The 21,054-nt window shown below is 34.5% G+C and overlaps 1 protein-coding gene across 5 annotated transcripts in view; it reads right to left on the bottom strand.

Annotated features, from left to right (window-relative positions):
• Positions 1 to 21,054, bottom strand: part of CDH12 (cadherin 12) — a 1,124,818-nt gene that overhangs the window by 62,041 nt on the left and 1,041,723 nt on the right. For all 5 annotated transcript variants that reach the window (XM_074386961.1, XM_074386957.1, XM_074386965.1 and 2 more), the window contains one exon: positions 14,799 to 14,986. In XM_074386961.1, coding sequence (XP_074243062.1) covers positions 14,799 to 14,986 — 188 coding nt within the window. The remainder of the gene's footprint in view (positions 1 to 14,798; positions 14,987 to 21,054) is intronic.

Below are 21,054 nucleotides of genomic sequence, written 5' to 3'. Positions count from 1 at the left end.
GTCCCATGAAAACAAAATATGGAATTTTCATGGGACCAGTTTTCTTATTTTGATAATAATGGCATTTTGTATTAAATACTTTTGAATGTGTAAGTCTTTTTCTACTAGTAAAGGTCTGTATCAGTATTTAAAAGCATACCTAGTGCTAATTACAAAAAGAGTTGTGGTTTTATGTTCTCAGAACTGTATATATAAATTATGGGCACTGTCATGCATCATCAATATGCATTTCCAAGACTAGTGGCTTTAAATATTAATATATATGACCACAATGCAGCAGGCTGTGAAACAAAATATAGGAAGTCATTGTCTATGAAGTCACAGATGCTCCATTTTAGCTTTTCACTGTTTACATTCGCACTAACTGTAAATATTAATTTTATGTTAGTAATAACTGAAAATATACTATTCCTGAAATACGGTGCTGCGGTGGTGCTTTAAGTGATGATTTTAAGGTCAATAGCTCTGGCCTTGAGCCTCTGATCATCTAAGAAAATCTGAGACAACACAGATTTACCATTAGCACAGTGATTTTCTGGGACCTTTGAAAGTATCAGTCTGACTCCAGTAAGTTGCTAACTGATGTGTTAACACCTGTTCCTTTACGGTAGCACACCTGGGAAAATGAAGGTATTTTTCTCCTTCAAAGATGTGATTGCTATTTTATGCATTTCCTCTGAGCAACAGAAACCAAAAGAAAAAAAAAAAAAAAACAATTTTAAATCTTCAAAAACTCTCACAATTTCATGGAATTTATTATAACAAAACAGCAATTTCACTTGAATATAACATCAAGTCTCTTTCGCCTTATTTTTTTATGCAGCAGGAACTAGATTTATTAATTTCCTATAGATGTTCCTTTTATTTAATTTAATTTATATTTTTATTCATGTGTTTATCAGTTTTGTAATCAATGCTTTCTTTACCTTTCTATATGGTTATTTGCTCACCTCATACTGTTAACTTATAATATTGATTTCCTTCCATTTTCATGTTTCTCCTGTTAGAAATTTTGATTCCTCTTAATACCAATATAAGTAAAGAATAGTAGACATAATATGGGATGGTTACTATGATGGTCTTTGATTACATGAATAGAAGTGTAACATCTGAAAAAAGAGAGAGGATCACCCAGAGATGCTTCTTTGATCAACATGAAGCTTGAATACTGTGTTTTGTTAAAGAAATTATACTCAAGAAAAGACAACTCGTTGTGAGACTAGAATAATAAAACATCACCGAAGCCAAAGATAAGAAACGACTGCAATGACTGAGGATGTTTAGCTGGAATGAAGAAGACCAAGGCAAGGAAAGACACAGATTTTCAAATATTTGAAGGGCCATTACGTTGACATTACTTAGGATGATGATGATGATGATGATTATTATTATTATTTTGAGTCAGAGTTTCACTCTTGTTAGCCAGGCTGGAGTGTAATGGTGTGATCTCGGCTCACTGCAACCTCCACCTCCCGGGTTCAAGCAATTCTCCTGCCTCAACCTCCTGAGTAGCTGAGACTACAAGCGTGCACCACCATGCCCAGCTAATTTTTGTATTTTCAGTAGAGACGGGGTTTCACCATGTTGACCAGGATGGTCTCAATCTCCTGAGCTCGTGATCCACCTGCCTTGGCCTCCCAAAGTGAAGATTATTTTTCATGTCTCTGAGTGGTGAATTAATAGTAAGGTGAGTTATTAATAAGAGTAACTTTAGGTTAGAAAAAGGAGGAAACCTCTAATAAATAAAATAATTCTACGGGAAATTAAAGAAAATACACACGCGCACGCACACACACACACACGTAGATGTTTTACGTGGTGGCAAGGCTTAGGATGCATCCTGTAAGGATGGAAAGATGAAAAGATAAATAAGACTTGCCTCTCAATTCATTCAACAAATTAAAGAATATTGTCATCTTGCTTAATGAATGAGTTAGAAGAAGTACCAAGTTCTCCATAACTACGTGTGTTTAAGAGAAATTGAATATGTTAGAAGATGTCTGAGAGAGAATGATATATAGAAGAGTGCACTGGCTAATTCAAATTAAGGAATATAAAAAAGTGTATTTTCTGTTTTAGCAAACTCTAAATGCTCTGTGTTAAACAACATAAGTTTTCTATGATGGATATCCCTAAATTGTAGTATAAAACTACTTTGATTTTATCACCTTAGGGTTCCTTTTGCCTAGAAAGCAAATTGAGCTGACCTGGTTTATACTAACTCCCTTTTTTAGGCAAAAATTAACTTCTATCTTAGAATGTAAAAGTTAATACCAATCATTGCCCATTTCCCTCTCTACTTTCTCATATGTTGAAACACTTCTAATTATCTACATGATTTGGCAAATTCTTTCTAGATAAGATCGTAATTTTTTTCCTTACTTGATTACACACAACTGCTATTTGGATAATCTTGACTCTCTTCAGGTAACTCCTTTTCAAGCCAGACATGAAAAGAGAATTTTGAAACCTTTCCTATTTTTTTTAAAGGAGATGAGATGTATTCCATGCCTTTTAAGAACTCCTGACCTATCACAGCAGGCAAATATCTGGTTGTCAGGGAGACAGAATGAGATAAAAGAATTCTTCAGTACATACAGACTTTTTGCAACTGAAAACTTATAGTCTGTACTAATCAAAGAACTGAAGAAAATTGTAAGAGAAATGTCACAATACTGTCCTAGGTGGACTTACTTCTTTGTGATCCTGACCTTTAGGCAATCCCACTTTACAGAATGGTGTAGAGCTCAGAAAGGACAAAGAGAATCAGCAGTGATCTCTCTCTAACTGACTTAACCCACACATCTGACTACTCTCCATTGTTGTGGGGAATGAACTTCAGTTTTACAATCAATAAAAATCTCAGCATTCAAAATAAATACAGAATAAACAGGATTCTTTTCAGTACTAGAAAATGAATCATATTCTATGATAGGCACACATTACTGTGAAATTGAACTAATTTCTCTCTTGTACCATAAATAGAAAACTTTGTGGCATTGCTTGGAGCCCATTTAATGGTTATGAACCTTTCTAAGGGGAAGAAATCATTGACTAAAGATCATTTAGTTGAGCAGCTTCTTTCTCTTTAGGTTGTTTCCTTAAGGGAAGATGACACCAGACACCAGAATGTTCAGGAAACATTGCATCTTAGAGTTGTGCAGTTAAGAAACCACAACCATAGAGACATGAACTATGATATACTCAGTTGTTCTCCAGAGACTCAAGGAAGGAATTAGGCAAGGGGGGGGATTTCTGCTTCTTTGTTTATTGCCACTGAAGGAAATAAAAATATTTTAACCCCAAATATATTTCCCTGGCATATTTTAAAATGTCTGCCACAGGCTCAAAAATATAAGTGGCTTTGAAAAGCTGTCCTTTGTGGGGGAAAATTTGCATCCGTAAAGAATCCCCATTAATGCAAGCAGGCCTTTTCTTTGCCTTTCCCAAATCTAGGAGCCAGTGAGAAGCTGACAACTTTAAGAGTCTGAAAATAAATAATTATCATCTGTTCTCTCTGAGGGAGGTTTCATTTACATAACAAGTGGCTTTGCTAGTCAAACTTCCTTTCTCCCTCTCATAACCTTTCTTGCCACTAAACCTGATGTATGAAGATAACCTGGTTTTGTCCATGCTCTGGACATTTTTTTTTTTTGTTTTGAGATGGAGTTTCGCTCTTGTTGCCCAGGCTGGAGTACAATGGCACAATCTCAACTCGCCACAAACTCCACCACCCAGGTTCAAGCAATTCTCCTGCCTCAGCCTCCTGAGTAGCTGAGATTACAGGCAGGTGCCACCATTCCTGGCTAATTTTGTATTTCTTAGTAGAGATGGGTTTTCTCCCTGTTGGTCAGGCTGCTCTTGAACTTCTGATCTCCTGCCTGCCTTGGCCTCCCAAAGTGCTGGGATTACAGACGTGAGTCACCATGCATGGCCCACCATGTTTTCTGTCACCTTGAGATGTTGTATAACTTTCTGTAACTTATCAGAAGGTTGGGTCTTCATTCTGAAAGCTCCTGTGTATACTAGCTAAATACATTTGTATGCCTTTTCTCCTATTAATCAATCTGTCTCATATCGGTAATTTTTCAGCAAACCTTTAGTGGCCCAAGAGCCTATGTCTCCCACACTGAAATCACCTTTGCATAGATTATTGACAGTGAGAGAAGTCTGGCATGGCTGACTCTATCTTGTTTCTAGCCTCACAAGCTGTCAATCTTTGCTTATTCCTAGGTAAAGGTCAAGCTAATTATGGAATTTAATTTATAGTTTAACTTCAAAGAAGGATGATAGTAGTCCCTCTCTATAACTGATTCCCTCCTTGTTCCTGGGCCAAAGCCACCTTTGTAAAACTAATGAAAGGCCGCAAGATTAGGATTATGGGAGTGGCCTGAATTCTGCTAAAACATAGGTAGTTTTTATAATCTCTTTCTGCTCAGAAGTCATGTGGACAGAGGTCACAAGATTTGTAACTTTCCTAATTGCTCCTTCAGATAACATCACTATTGCAGAACCTAAGATTGGTCTTTCGAGAGGTTTTTCAGACTAATCCCATCCAGACTTGTGGCATGTGACTCCACCAGTCCTGTGGCTCCCTGCCCAGAGATGAACTCAGCACCAGGGGTCTATATTTCACACCCCTGTGATGACCTCCCCAACCAGTCACCAGCACCCATTTGCTAGTCCTCTGCCCTTCAAACTATCCTTGAAAAACCTTAACCTTTGGGCCTTCAGGGACACTGACCTGAGTAACAACTCTCTCTTCCACGTGGCTAGCAGCCCAGCCTCAGTTAAGCTCTTTGCCGTAATACCCTGGTCTCAACGAATTGGTTTTGTCTCTGCTGCGATGGGCAGGAAGAATCCGGTAGGCTATCGCAGCACCACTTCCTCTGTCCTTACTTTGCTGAAGTCCAGGTCACACAAAACTAAATGAAAGAAATGTTAAGTGCCAAAGGATTTTCTCATTTCAAAGGGAGATAAGCAGTTTTTGGCACAAATTATAAGAGAGCAACTCCCTGGGCTCTTCCAGGGCTCATGGTGCTTCCAGGTAATGTTGAGTGGAAATGGATAGACAGTGTGAGAAATTTGAAAAAATGATAGTGGCAGCAGGCAGAATTCTAAGATGCCCCAATATTCCTGCCCCCAATGATCCACATCATGTGTGCAATGACTCTGCCCCTGACTGTGAGAGGGGCCTACAAATTAAATGACATATCATTCACATGAACATACTAAGTTTTATGGAAAAATAAATTGTGCAGCTACAATTAAGGTCCCTAATCACTAGACATTGAGTTAATAAAAGGAGATTTTACTTGAGGGGTCTGACCTATCCAGGGGATCCTTTAAAAGAAAGGAGTGACGCAGATGCTTTTTGTCTTGCCTTATAAGAAGTCAATTTGGCATTACAGGAGCTTATGTAGCAAGGGCTCAAGGGGTGCCTGTGGGAACTGAAACCAGATCTTCAGCAAGAGCTAACAAAATCATCGTAGAAGCCACAAGGAAGCAGTAACTAACACACACACACACACACACACACACACACACACACACACACACACACACAAACACGGCCACACAGAACTGGCTCTGCTAGGAACCAGGAAGGTTGCAAAAAGACTCCAAGACTCAAGAGTGGATCATGGCCGTATTATGACTCACTGTAACTGCGGTTTGTCCCTTTACACTTTTTACTCTCCTGTATTACTTCAATTTTTATAGGAAGCCTATATTATTCTTACGAACACAGCAAAGCTATCACTTTTAGAATAATACATCCTTTGGTGATAAGGCTCTACACTCTCAATTGTCCAGCAGGTCTTAATAGGCCATGGGAAAGAATACTGTCAATGGACCCAAATAATCCGAGGACGCAGGCTTATCTGAAACACACTAGATTCTTTTTAAGACAAGCAGTTAGGAAACAGATTTATACCAGGCTGAACCAGGACGCACAGACACTAGGAGCAAGCTCTTATAAATAGGTTTATTACACCAGGCTGAACAATAAAGATAAGCTGTTCAGAACAAGGGTCATTTCAATGAAAAGTCAGGTTTCCTAAAACTTAGTTTTATGATCAATATAGTAGTCAATTCTTTCCTGGGAAGAGAAGTGGGAGAGTTTATGCATATCTCATCATCACTGATGAAAAATCGCAACTCAGTATTTTATATAAAAATGCTTGTATTTGATGAACACAAGTTGTCACTATATCAGGTGAGAATGTCTGTATAACAAAGGGAAAAACAAGAAAATGCGTGAGTTTTAAAACCTAGATTTTAGATTGCACAAAATTTCAACACCATTTGTTATAAAATTAAAAATATATAAGCTTAAAAGAAAAATAGAATTACTAGGCAAAAAGTGTTTATAAACAAAAATATTTAAATGAAGAAACATACATCTTATATAACTTATCTTAAAAAATATTTGTAAGAAAACTCTATTAGAAATGCACTTAATTTCTCTGTGGACAAGTTATTACTATAGCTTAGTGTTTTGCAACACGGCAAAAGTTTTATAGTTTTAACAAATTATCTTAAGAATCATGGGCATTATAGTAATGCCTATATTTTAGTGGTAAATTTTGGAATAAATTCAGTAACCAAGATAAACAAAAACAAACAACAGCAACAACAAAACAACAACCAAAAAAAAGCATTGTGGTCGGGCACGGTGGCTCACATCTGTAATCCCAGCACTTTGGGAGGCCAAGGCGGGTGAATCACCTGAGGTCAGCAGTTTGAGACCAGCCTGGCCAACATGGTGAAACCTGGTCTCTTCTAAAAATACAAAAATTAGCTGAGCATGGTGGCGGACACCTGTAATCTCAGCTACTCGGGAGACTGAGGCAGGAGAATCGCTTGAACCCAGGAGGTGGAGGTTGTAGTGAGTTGAGATTGTACCATTGCACTCCAGCCTGGGTGAGAAGAGCCAAATTCAGTCTCAAAAAAGAAAAAAAAGAATTGCAAGAAACTCTAGTATTTCTAGACATAGGTTTTTAGTGATATTTTCCCTAAAAAATTACAGAGGATTTCATCACATATTATAACTGCTGAAATAAAATATATGTGTCATATACACATACAGTATCAATCATGACCATCAGGGGAGGCCAGTTATCTTTTCTAACAGGCATTGTTCTACACAATAATTGGAAGTCGACTCTTTCTAAACATATACTATGATTTACAGCAAGCCGTGCGGCTTTGAAAAATTATCTTCCTCCTTTGAGCTTCAGATTTCCCATTTGTAGAATCAGTCAAACATATTTTTCTAAATACTTTGCAAAATGTTCCAAACTTTACATAGGATGTGAGTGAAAAGAAAAATAACGCATCAGTAGAGAAACAGCAAACCCACAGAAGATATTTGTTCTCTCTGTTGACAAAAATTTTATACATCTTATATATTTCAGGCATTTCTTTTACTGATGGGGAAATAAACAAAGATATGGTAATGTGCCTCCAGGGGCTTAAAACATAGTAGGAAGAATCAGTTGTATTTTAAATATGAGAGCCAAGTAAGTATCATAGATGCTTTGACAGAAACGTTGACATTTAGAGACAAAATTAAGGAGTGATCAACTTTGCCTGAGGGACTCCAGGAAGCCTTTGTTGAGAGGCAAGGGTGAAAAGTGCTAAGGAACATGTAAGAGTTCAGGAAGATACTCACATAGGACAGAGTTTTCTGTGCAGAAGGAAAAGCAAAATACCACTGGTAGACATTGCAATGAATTTGGTGTACTTGGAATGTAGCTTGTGCTCGTGTGAGCATGCGTGTATGTGTGTGTGTGTCTGTGTGTGTGTGTGTGTGTGTGCAGAAGATGGTAATAGAAAATGCACTCTTTGATTTTTATCTTTCTATCAATGGGACCAGAAAAGGATTTACGTAAGATGAACAGGTTTCTATCTAAATATTTAAATAGGCTTCTTTAAATCCCCCATGAATGAAAAGATGTGTTGGAGGAAAATAATGTGTGAGGCTGGGAGAATAGCCATTGCAGTGACAGAAAGGAAACAGAAAAAGGGTAGTATGGCATATTCATAGGCGGAGAAAGGAAAATTTTCACCTGAGCTCTGGAAAAACCAGTGACAAACCATTGTGTCCTATTTGGCAAGGTCACTAGGAGTGGAAGTGGCATTAGAAAAAAATCCTAGATTTTTGCCTTAAGAATCTGGAAAGGATAAAACACGGGTAGGCAGACTTTCGTTGGGATCAGAGAAAGAACTCAGCTTTAGACAGTGAGTTAGAGAAGTCTATGGCGAAGGAGCGCAATGGTTCACGCCTTGCAATCCCAGCACTTTGGGAGGCCGAGGCGGGAGGATCACGAGGTCAAGAGATCCAAACCATCCTGGCCAGCATAGTGAAACCCCGCCTCTATTAAAATACAGAAATTAGCCAGACATGGTAGCTCGTGCCTGTAGTTCCAGCTGTTGGGAAGCTGCGGCAGGAGAACTGCTTGAACCTGGAAGGCGGAGGTTGCAGTGAGCCGAGATCGTGCCACTGCACTCCAGCCTGGAGACAGAGCAAGACTTCCCCTCCAAAAAAAAAAAAAAAAAGTGAAAAAGAAAAAGAAAAAAGTCTACGGCACGTGCAGTTAGAATTGCCTACAAGACTGTAGAAAACTCTTCAGTGGTTATGCTGATTTGGGGCTAACAGTTGTTGAGACTGTTTAGGGAAGCTAGGTAAGGTATTTTATAAAGCAGGTAAAGACAAATGTTTAGAAAAACAGGAACATAATATTTATAGAAACAATAGCATGTACGTGGTTTTTTTTTTAAATTAGGTACGTTAGTGTAGCTAAAAATAGGAGTATTTTAAACTTAAACTAAGGCATGTATGTTTGGCTATCTAAAATATTCCAAATTTTATGATCACTTTGTTCTTAAGAGTTATTCAAAAATCAACCACATGATGGTGCTATGGTACCAAAACATATAACGTGAACTCTCATTTGTTAAGACTGAAAAAAGAAAACGAGTTTTGCTGATTAATGGGTAATTATAAAGTATCTATGCCCAGTGGGTCCAACTGGCACCTTAGCCTATTTATTAAAAGGCTCCTTGTGAAGAATAATATCATTTATCTCACATGTTTTTAAGGGAAAAAAAAAATCATCTTTTAATTTAATGTGATCACACATGTTAATTGAAATAAACTAATATCGCCAAATAACATCAAAATGGTAAAGATTGTGTTTAATTTCAAAAAATCTTTATTTATTTATTTTTTTAAAATAGGAAATTACTTTACCATTCATCATTTTAAACAGTTCCTAAAAAGAACTTTTGTAGAAACGGTAGAGGACTCTGAAAAATTATACAGGATACTAAATTATTTTTTTTTGATAACTTAAATATTCACTTAATTATTTTAATTATTTAAATTTTGCAATCACTTTAAAGAAAACTCAAGTGCTTCTACAAACATATTTAGATTCTGAGTCCTTGAAAACTTTTAATTCATGCAACTTACTATTCATAAGAAGTATATGTTTTATTCCCATTTATTCAGTAGCAAAAAAACTCTAGTGACTAAACACATTCGAATTAAGTTTTCACTAAGAATGAAGCCGTTGAATTTAAAAACTCTTATTCTGTCATTGTAAACCTAGCTCACCTCCTAATTTCTAGACAATTTGAATTTTTTAAAAGCTTTATTCTGATTGTATTAATGTTTTATTGCTGTAATACTTAACACCATATAGGATAGGCAATTATTATTATTATTATTATTGACACAGTCTTGCTCTGTTACCCAGGCTGGAGAGTGCAGTGGCACTCTCAGCTCACTGCAACCTCCATCTTCAGGGTTCAAGCAATTCTGCCTCAGCTTCCCAAGTAGCTGGGATTACAGGCGCACACCACCACGCGCGGCTAATATTTGTATTTTCAGGAGAGACGGGTTTCGCCATATTGGTCAGGCTTGTCTTGAACTCCTGACCTCGTGATCCACCCGCCTCAGCCTCCTAAAGTGCTGGGATTACAGGCATGAGCCACCATGCCCAGTCGTTTTCTTTTTAAAATAGTACGCTCAGAGTCACAGGATGTGAGGGTAGAATAAAAGCAGTTTTTATTTTGTTTTGTTTGGTTTTACCAATATCTTATGCCTTGGAGCAGTTTATAAAGCTTCGTAATGTTTCTCTGAATTCGAAGTGTTGCAGTGAAATGGCGTTCTGTCATAGTCTCATAAAGTGAATCAAAGTTAAGATTAATAAAATAAATAGAAATGCCTTTCTGCAGTCTTCTCACTTCATAGAAACCTGACTGTCATTTTTATTTTTTCAAACCCTCCCTCTATAGAGGAAAAAGACAGAGGAGAAAATAATAACAGAGAAGCAAATAAAAGATTTTGAAAATAAAACAATAATAACAATATGTGCTTCAGAACATTAGCATTTTAATGTATTCTAAAGTGCATTAAAAAAAGAAAAATTCTGAAAACAAAGCATATCATGCCTCATTCTTCTACTGCAGCTCAAAATCTGTGAGCTAAAAAAAATTAAAATAACTGGTGTTTTAAAAAGGACTACATATTCAAATGTGTAATATATATTTGGGACTTTCTAAATGTGTTTAGTATACTTAAAATGTAATTCCTGTATGAATCTGATTTTATATCAGAATTCTTGTATTGCAATATTGAAGGGGAAACCTTAAAAAATAATTTAATACCCTTCTAGAACTGCAACACTACTGTTAATGTTTATAGACACAGTTTTTGACATACATCTAATTCTTTAAGAACTCCTAATGATAATTGCAAGATAAAGTTTTCTGAGAACTTACTGAATATATGCTTGATTATAGTACTATTTTACAGTCTTTACTCCAAAAATAGATTCTGCATTTAAAGAACTGTAGTTGTTTCAATTGATTTTTAATTTTTATGGGCTTTATTCAATGGGATATGTTCTCATTTTTATGAAATCATACTGTCATATTTAATTCAGTAATGTATCTATGTGCATGTGTGTGTACAAACACAATATACAACAAATTATATACAATAGATAGGTGGATGGTTTTTAAGTTTCATTACAAAAATGTCCTCCTGAATTATTTTTTAAAGATGTAATAGATGTAGGGTGCAGGCTACAATTTTCTTTCTAACAGAACACTAGGTTAGTATAGGGGATCGCTTCCAGTGGACCCTTATTTAGAGATGGAAGCAAATTACAACGCTGAAAGAAAATCCATGTGCTTTATTAGACTCTGAAGTCCTCAAATGCTTGGTGTAATTTACCAGATGATGATAATATTTATAGAACTGTGTCTTGGCTGTTCCTTTACAATTTATTTAGAGTCTCACCATCTCTCACAATCTCTGTGGCTATACCATCACATTCCACATTCTGTTTCCTGGCTTACTTCTAAGGTCTCTTAACTGAGCTATTGCCCTTATTATTTCCTAGTCATTATTCTCTTCAGACAGCCAAAGTCATCTGGGTGAGCAAGAGCAAAGGTGATCTAGCTACACTCATATGGGCTCTATATCATGATCTGTTAATAATTCAACATCTTTGCCGGTCTGCAAGGCTCTCCCTGGCCACCCCTTCCTCTGCACGTTTGACCTCATCTCTGGCAAGGCCCTCTTCCTTCACTGCATTCCAGCCCTGCCAGCCTTCTTGTCTAGTAAATTCCCAATTCAGAGATTTTGCAATTGGTGCTGAAAGTTTCAGGGACACACATCGCCCAAATACCATATGGTCAGGTTTATTGATCATTGTTTCCCCCTAATAGAGAAGTCTTTTTTTTTTTTTTTTTTCAACTCACTATAAGATACCCTCTACCCTCCACAGGGCTTTTACCCCTTCACCCTGCTTTAAGTCTTTCTAGCTTGAATTCGTAATTACTGAAAGAGATTTCTAATTTGTTTATCTTCTGACATCCTCAACTGAATGGAAGCTTTGAGTGCAGGGAGTGTCTGTAGCATTATCTCCACAGTGGAGTCTGAAGCATAGTGGCTGCTTCAAAAGTATCTGTTGAATGAAGTAGTGAAAGTTATTATGCACATTGAGCTTTATTTAGATAATGAATTTCAGGCCAGGAAAATGGACAACAATGATTCATCCACCACAGAAGAGAAGAGTAGTGTTTGGCTGGGTGCAGTGGCTCACGCCTGTAATCTCAGCACTTCGGGAGGCCAAGGTGGGTGGATCACCTGAGGTCAGGAGTTCGAGACCAGCCTGACCAATATGGTAAAGCCCTGTCTCTACTAAAAATACAAAAATTAGCCAGGCATGGTGGCGGGTGCCTGTAGTCCCAGCTATTCAGGAGGCTGAGACAGGGGAATGGCTAGAACACAGGAGGCAGAGGTTGCGGTGAGCTGATATCGTGCCATTGCACTCCAGCCTGGGCAAAAGAAAAAGACTGTATCTCAAAAGAAAAGTGTTTTTTTAATTGCAGTATATTTTCAAGATTATCTACACCATCTAAATATATTTTAATGAAAGCATTTTATAATTTTGCATATCTCAATGTTAACCCAGTTAAGTATAAAAATTCTAAATAAATACAATAAATAGAAAACCAAAATAACATGACCCATTCTCTGTAGATCTTTCCTCATGAAAAAAGGCAGATGTGTTCTTATTGCTTTAATGATAGTTGAACTTGTATAAATCAATGATTACTTTCAAAGATTAACATGTTTTGACATAATACCGTAAAGAACTATTATCAAACCATACCCTTTCCGACTGCGTTAAAAATAAGTAAGAATGACATACATTTTTCTGGATTAACACCTAGACATTGGTTACTTATTGGTATAGATAGTAAATATGTGTAAATAAAAATGAAAACATGAACATAAAACTATGTGTGTGGTTATAAAATATAGTTATAATAATGAAATATAAAAAATATATAAACAAATATACATAAGTGTATCTAGAATTGAATCTTTTGTACCTTAATTTTACTTCGGAAGTATACTTAATTTTATATTTAAATATTATGATTTGTTAATTTAAAGTATTTTTATATTATTAATGAAATTTTTATTTGTTCCATTTGAATAGATATTTGTGAGCCATTTAAATATGATTCGTTTGTTGGAGACCTTTTTAAGGAAAAATTCAAATGATAAAACTCTACATTGATTTGGGACTGAAAGAGAAAGAGAAAAACAAACTAACAAACAATAAAGAAATAATGTTGATAAGAATTTACCACATTTTTCTAAGTGTACTTTGCAAATATAGCATAAATGCTTAATTTAATAGAAAGGGATCATGTGGGTTACATTAATTTCTAGCCTAAACATAATTTATGCACAATAGTAGAAATAAAAATCTGATAATCTATTTGAAAAGTGTGTTTCTATTTAAGAGTATTTTCATTACCATGGATACTGCTTCCTTGTTAAAATTCAGAGTTCCTGAGTAAATATGGGAGGGGCAGACTGCTTAACAGAACTAAATGCAAAATACTTATTCTGGGTTAAAATAATTACAATGAGTGAATACTTATTGTAAACTGCGGTTTGGGGTAAATAGAGTGTATTTTGTAGAAGGGGAGGAAATGACAAAATTAAATGAGCTTCACTTTTCTGCCTGTACTTTGTTATTGAAAAGTCCTATAATTTTGTTCATTATGATGGAAAAATATCTGTACACTTTAAATGCCATTATAATTTATCTTTCTCACATTTACAGACTCTTTCATGTCACCACTCAACAAAAGAGAAAACTATGTACACTGTAGATAATTTCTTCCTGATATTTCAACTAACTTTGCTCTGCTCCTCTGTAGTCCTCTCTCTCTCTCTCTCACACACACACACACACACACACACACACACACACACACACACATTCTCTCTCAGTAATTCTTTTTCTCCTTCCTCCTTATAGCTCTCTCAAGTCCATTACTGGCCTTTCACATTTCTTCTACTTCTCAGGTGATTAGAGCTTACATACATCAGTATGCCTCCACTGTGGTATCAACCAACATTGTGGTGAATTAGATATTCATATCCTCAGAAAAGTCATAGAAAGGGTCAATATCAAGGCTGGTAGGGTCAGAGTTACTTCTGGATTTTGTTTTTAAATTAATATTTTGTCTACATTTATAGCAATAAAATAATAGGTTATTATTAAACTCTGGTAAAAATCTTTTAAATGATGTAATCAAATTATCAGGCCTAATTGTTCAACATAAATTGAATCACAGAAAGCAGTGCTGCAAGATTAAATACATCAGCATCAGTAGGTCTTGTTTTTAAATTTAAAATACAGTTGACTCTTGAACAACACAGGTTTGAACTATGCAGGGACACTTATATGTGGATTTTCCTCTGCCTCTCCTATCCCGGAGACGGCAATACCAACCCCTCCTCTTACTCCTCCTTCTCAGCCTACTCAACACGAAGTTGATGAGGATGAAGACTTTTATGAGAATTCCACTTCCACTTAACAAATAGTAAATATATTTCCTCTTCCTTCTGATTTTCTTGTAACTTTTTCTCCTCTCTAGCTTGCTTTATTGTAAGAATAGAGTATATAGTATATATATAACATACAAAATACTTGTCAGTCAAATGTTCATGCGATTGGTAAAGCTTCTGGTCCAAGAGTAAGCTATTAGTACTGAAATTTTGGAGGATTCACAAGATACATGCAAATCTTTGACTGCATGGAGTGTCAGTACCACTAACTCCCACACTGTTCAAGGGTCAACTTTCTTGCTAATTGAAGGAAAATTAAAATTACTTGTCATTTTCAATATTTATCTTTTATCTTCTTTAATTATTATTTAGCAGTCAACTGTCCAAACATTTGTCTCTATACCTTTTTTAATTTGATGACTCCTTCTTGTGTTTCCTCGTCGGTAACGATATCAAACAAGTTTCCCCCATCTCCTGGAACAATATTGTATTCGATTTCTGCATTTTGTCCAAAATCAGGATCCACAGCTCTTATTCTTCCAATAGCTGAGCCAACAGGAGAAGACTCAGGAACTTTCAGATGGAAGATGCCTGAAAAGACATATAAAATTCAAATTGACAGTGGAGTCAGTAAGAGATTTAGTGAGATTACAGGCTTGACAAGTAGAGTCTACAGAAAGTAAATCACATTTAGAACGTTATAGTGCAAAATGAAAAGGCAATTTGCTGTCAAGTTAAGGATTATGATTTGAAGTAATAACTTCACTTTTCTCTTCAGTATGTCCTGCTCTAGAATTTTAATTGGGTGTTATAAATAGTAGAGAATGCTAAATTGAAATTCTTAGCAGTACTTGTTTTACACACTGAAGGCATAAAAATGTACCACATATCAAATGGGAGGGTGGGACTATTCCTGAAATTAATTGGTACTAATACTACAGATTGCAATATATAGATAAAAAGTTTTAGATAAATAGATAACAGATAAATAGATAGATATAGAAAATTGAGGCTATATTTCCTAAACTAATGATTTCAATAAGTGTATTTCATTAAACTAAAAATAGTTTGTAAAATGATAATCTGTATAGTTAACCAAAATTCTAATCCATAATAGATTGAAATATAATATATTATGGACTAAGATTCAGCTTATATTTAATAAATTTTAACTTGTCATTTTTCTGGGTACTTTTACTGATATTTTAAATCCAGACATAAAGTTCTAGCTCCCAAAGCTTTTTAATAGCATTAAAAAAGTTAAAAAAAAAAAAAAAAGTAAAATACTTATTTTGACCACCAGGTGGAGCATTTATATTACTGTGAAATTTATACCGAATCAGCAAAATTTAGACGAAACATTTCAGAATCATGGAAAATTACAATACTCTACAAAAATAAAAAATAAAAATGTAGACATTATTTTAAGGTTTTGTGAAATTTTTTAAAAGTCTGACACACAAGAAAGATATAGTGCATGCCCTTCTACTGACATTTCATTAAAGCAAATATTAATGGGTTATCAACAGTCTGTTAAAATTAAAATGAGGAAAGGAAATGAGAGAAAATAAAAATTAAGAGACAAAACTAAACACAAAAATCTGAAGTTTCCATTCTGATATTGGAATTCCACTTCCAATTTCTCTTAGTGGATTTAGAAGGGCAGTTTCCCATGAGTAAATCAATCATGGTGATTAATGTTTTAGAATTCTAGTTACATTTATGGAAAATAAATTAAGAAAATACTAAAAATGCCTGTTGCATAGTGAAGTTCTCTAAAAAAGCACGTTACAATTTTACAGTTATATTCTTCAGGAAGATGTGAGAAAAAAATCACATCTTGTGGAGATTCTGCCAGATATTTTCTTTTTTTATTCCCATTTTTTTTGAGGTCCGATAGTTCTTTCACAATCAGTTTCAAAACTTGGTAACTTTATTAGTGTGGGCAGCAGTTAAATCTCTCATCTTCCCTCCTTTCTTCAGAAAATAATATCTACTATTTTTCTTGTATGTTCAGATCAGCCATACTTATATACAACATATTATCTCAGTGGAACATAATGTGACTTGGTCTCGAGATAGCTAAATACTCAACTAAAGCGAGTTTATTTTATATACAAGATAAAATGATACTTCACAGTGGTCCATAAGAATTATATTTAAATAACTAGCTTAATTAATTAGTAGTATATCTGCCTTCAAAGGGGATATAAGGTGTCTTTCTAAAAAATGCATATAAAAGTTTAAATAAACAAAAAAAATTATAGGCTTAACAGCAAAACACAAACAAACAAACAACAACAACAAAAATATGCCCTCCAAGTCACAAGCTAAAGTGTTACATAGATGTTATGAAAACATCTCAATTAAGGAAAGTCATACTGACAAAGTAGTAGCTTCTCATAGTCTAGGATTGTTGTTTTATTTTTATTTCCTTAGCACTTAACATAGTAGCTTTCATTTAGGGACGCTTAATATTTGCTGAACTTAAAGCAGTGATTGAACTTGAGGCAATCAAACCAAAAAAAAAAAAGGAATGGGTTACATTACATTCCTATCTTGTACCAGAAAGATAAAGTCATACATTCAAGAGAAATCTTTCTGATTTCAAATAGCCTTAATTACATAAGCAGAATCTAACATGGCTTTTGCAACTACTTTCATTAAGAGTGTATTTCTTAACAGATAAATTAAATCCTGATGCTAGTGAGGCACTCCTGAGATATTAGAAAATATGAGGATCCCTGAATTTCTGTGTAATGAGGCAATAAAACATGTGACAAAGTTATTACAGTTGTAGTAAACTTAAGGACACATTTCAAAGAAAAAGCACAAGGCACAGAAAGTGTAATTTTTCATTTTTCCTTTTTTTCTTCTTCAGTGCCTATTAAGTGAAAATGCAATTTATAAGAAACTGTGTTTGTATCTTTTGTCTCTTATTATGTGATTGTGATGAAGAATCTGAAGGAACATCAAAAGCTTTCAATTAACGGTATGATTGGTCATAGTCCAAACTCACGGCTCATCAATGAGTTTTAGGAAAACTAAATTGTTTTCTAATAACAGAGAGAAGTGGAGGTCTATCTTGAATAGTATACTAGAAATCCTTCTTGATCAGGGTATTTAGTAGGACACTTAGGGCTCAACATTATCAAGGAAATAGCTGACCTAGTGTTCAGAGAGATAGGGAATTGTCAAGTATAGTGGATTTCAAACTTCAAATGTGGCCAGCAGTGGGGAGTGGTAAACATGAATCAGTGAGAGTGATAAAGAGAGAATAGCATGAGATTTTTAGTAATGCCTGGGCATCTAACTTGAAGGGCTGGGGACATTTCTGCTTACTCTCTCCAATCCCTTCAATGAGAGCCGGTTCAAGTTATGTATTAGGTTTATGAGTTAGATTTACCTCTACATTTGAATGGTTAAAAGCAAAAGTAAAGAATTACTACACGTTGATTAAAATAATATAGCCTGGAGTCCTCTCTAAGGGATTATGATTAGTGAAGATGAAGAGTTTAGCCAGAGTTGAGATCCCCCAATATAGGGGAAAAGAAAAAATTAAAGCACTGAAAGGTAATCCAAAGGGCATCAGATAATTCAGAGTGCAGAAAAAAAGAGCCCCCTTTTCAAGACAGTGTGCTGAGATATGAACTTTATGTTTTATAAAATAACATTTTATGAGGCCAGCAACAAGAAATGTGAAGACAGCTATTCTTCGTAGTACTCTATCAATGTAAGTTAAATAGGATATTTTGTTTTAAGTTGTCAGCATAAAGAATGCCAACAAATTCCATTTGAATCTAATGGCATTGAAAAACTTGTGATAAATTGAAATAATAGCATTGTCCAATAACAATTGACTTACTAGCATTCCACTAGCATACACCCCCTCAAAATTAAGATAAAATAGAAGTAAAGCAATCATTCAACACTTACATTTTTTGTGTGTGTGTGCGTTAAGTTTTAGTACATGTGAAATGCAAATATAAAGAGCAGTGGATTTTTCTGCTCTTTACAAAGCAGACATACATTTTAGTAAGGTGGAAGACACTCGCGTTCATTAAGGTAAGTATTTCTCAATAAAATATTACAGCTGGTAATAAAGTTTGCAGAATATGGAACAAGTCAGAGAAACTATGCATTTGTCATGTCAGATTGTTTAGGTTCTGTTGGTTTATTTCCAATGACTTGACATTTTATCATTCCTGGAATCTCAACAGCAATAAAGCGGAGGTCATTCAGATTAATTCAAAACTGTGAAGTAATCTTCAGCTGTGCCACACTTGGATCGTTCATGATGTACTGTGTAATTACACCACCATCATCTTCCAGGCGTTCTACTTTTGATGCATATGAGCCATCTTAATGGCACTATCAGTACCGCAGGAATTGAGAAATAAAACAGGTGACAAGAGATTGTCCACAGTCAATAAAAATACATATTTACATAGTCATCAAATATACACATTGTGCTTAACCAAAATCTCTGTTTTCCCATGGAAGAGGAGGAAAATTGAATGCAGCGAAATAATTTTAATGATCAAATTCTTATATAAAATATTCCCGGTTAGTTTCAAGAGTAGAAAGAAATCAGGTAGTTATAAGCTAAGTAAGTATCCTCTCAGTAACTATCTCATTTGAAAAGATACTGATTATACTTTAATTATTAAAACTTAAACTGTTGGGGCGGGCATGCTTTGCTACTTAAGAAAAAGAATGTAAAATATATTTGCCTTCCTGTTTTGTTTATTAGAGGAAATTTCCAGAGATTGATGAAAACATCAAAATAAATATACTTGACAAAATATAAATGAATATTATATTTTACTTGACAAAATATAAATGAAAATCTTTACTTAAAAATAAAGGATTATAGGACCTGAACAAATATATTAAGGAATGAATGAATTTTAAAATACCGCAACATTCAATAACACCAATAGAAAGTTAAAAAGGAGATGAAATGATTCATTGCAAACTCACTTTTGAAACATATTTTATTTTATGTTTATATAACAACAAACCTAAAGTCATTAAAAAAAGAAATTAATGTTTAACTGCAAATAAGTTACCTGAATACAAGTAACTAATGCAAATATAATCAATATTTAATAATACAAGAACACTGGAAATATTGGAGGGCTTAAGAATAAGTTATTTCAAATTGATGAAAATGCTAATCATTTTTTAAAATCAAAAACATAAATTCGAGACCAACTGGACTATGATTTGAAAAATTACATTTCAATTTAAACTTCAAAAAACAAATATATATAGCACTGAACTGTTGATTCAGTAACTGAATTCAAGCATTAAATTGTTCAAATACTCCTGCATACATTTGTGTGTGTGTAATTTCCCTTCTAATGGCTTGGAAATAAAATTTTGTTGTATCGATATTTTATTTTTTTAATTCCTTAAGTGTATATCACACAAAATTATTTTCCCTTACTTAAACAACAAGAAAATGAAATACAAGTAAGCAACATACGACGTGAGTAAAAAGGAACTTTATAGAAATTGTGTACTTGTAGCTCTGTGACCTTGGGCAAAATATTTTAAATATCTCTCTTTTTCTGATCTGTAAAATTAGTATAATGATAATAATGTCTACCTTATAGATTTGTTTTGGAAAGTCACTTATACAAGAGTGCATGAAACTCATTCAATACTATCTATTATTACTAGTTAACTTTCCAATAATATTTGTATAGTCTGTATGTATTATCATTTTTCTGATCAGAATGGCAATAGCCAATAGGAAACTGTCTATAGAGGTGTGGAGATGAAGGAAAGAAATATCTTAAAAGAATTCTAAAAAGTCATTTTAATTTTAATTGAAATATTTTTCCATATCTTGAAAACTGGAGGATTCGAGAAGAAAAAAATGTTTTGGTGGTGGAAGAACATTTTATGCCCTCTATTTCCTTAAAAGCCTGAGGCTATATTTTCAGTAATCCCAAATTAAAGTAATAGAAATATTGTCCACAAGGAAGAACTATCCTGATAACAAAGCTGGATTCAAGATGGATTTTAGTCAAGCATACTAAACATACAGTGAATGGAATCTCTCAGTAATAACAGAGATATCCACCCCTGTTCATTCCCAGGATGAGTCTAGGATAGACATATTTTTTTAAGGGTCAAGTATCTGGCACTAGAACTTTATTTTATTGGTTAAATTACTTGACTTGTAAGATGTTATAATTGCCCATTGTAGATTTAAACTTACCATATACGTGAATTAGAATTGCCGTGCACACAATATGCATCATATTAATGAATTAAGATTTATAAATTCTCGGTAACAATAGCAAGATTTCTTGTCTTCAAACGATGAGAAATTTATTCCTGTCATCTTTTTCTAGTTCTGAGCAGCTAAACACAATAGAAAAATTTAGGGCTAGATATTAACTTGTTTTCCAAATATTATCTTTGCATAGTAGATTAATTGCTGAATTTTCCAGTATCTCTGATAATTGATACTTGATTCAACTACAATTTTTAGTGGCCTCCTTCAGGGAATGACAAGGAAAAACACACGAGCAAAAAAAGACAATGTTTTTTCTTTATGGTATTTATGGTCTAGTGGGAGATAAGTTAATTAAACAATCAAGCAAACAAAGTAAAATACTAAACACCAATGCCCTAAAGGAAAG

The sequence above is a fragment of the Saimiri boliviensis genome, chromosome 1 (assembly GCF_048565385.1).
Source record: "Saimiri boliviensis isolate mSaiBol1 chromosome 1, mSaiBol1.pri, whole genome shotgun sequence".
NCBI lineage: Eukaryota > Metazoa > Chordata > Mammalia > Primates > Cebidae > Saimiri > Saimiri boliviensis.
This window is presented reverse-complemented; position numbering and strand designations above follow the sequence as displayed.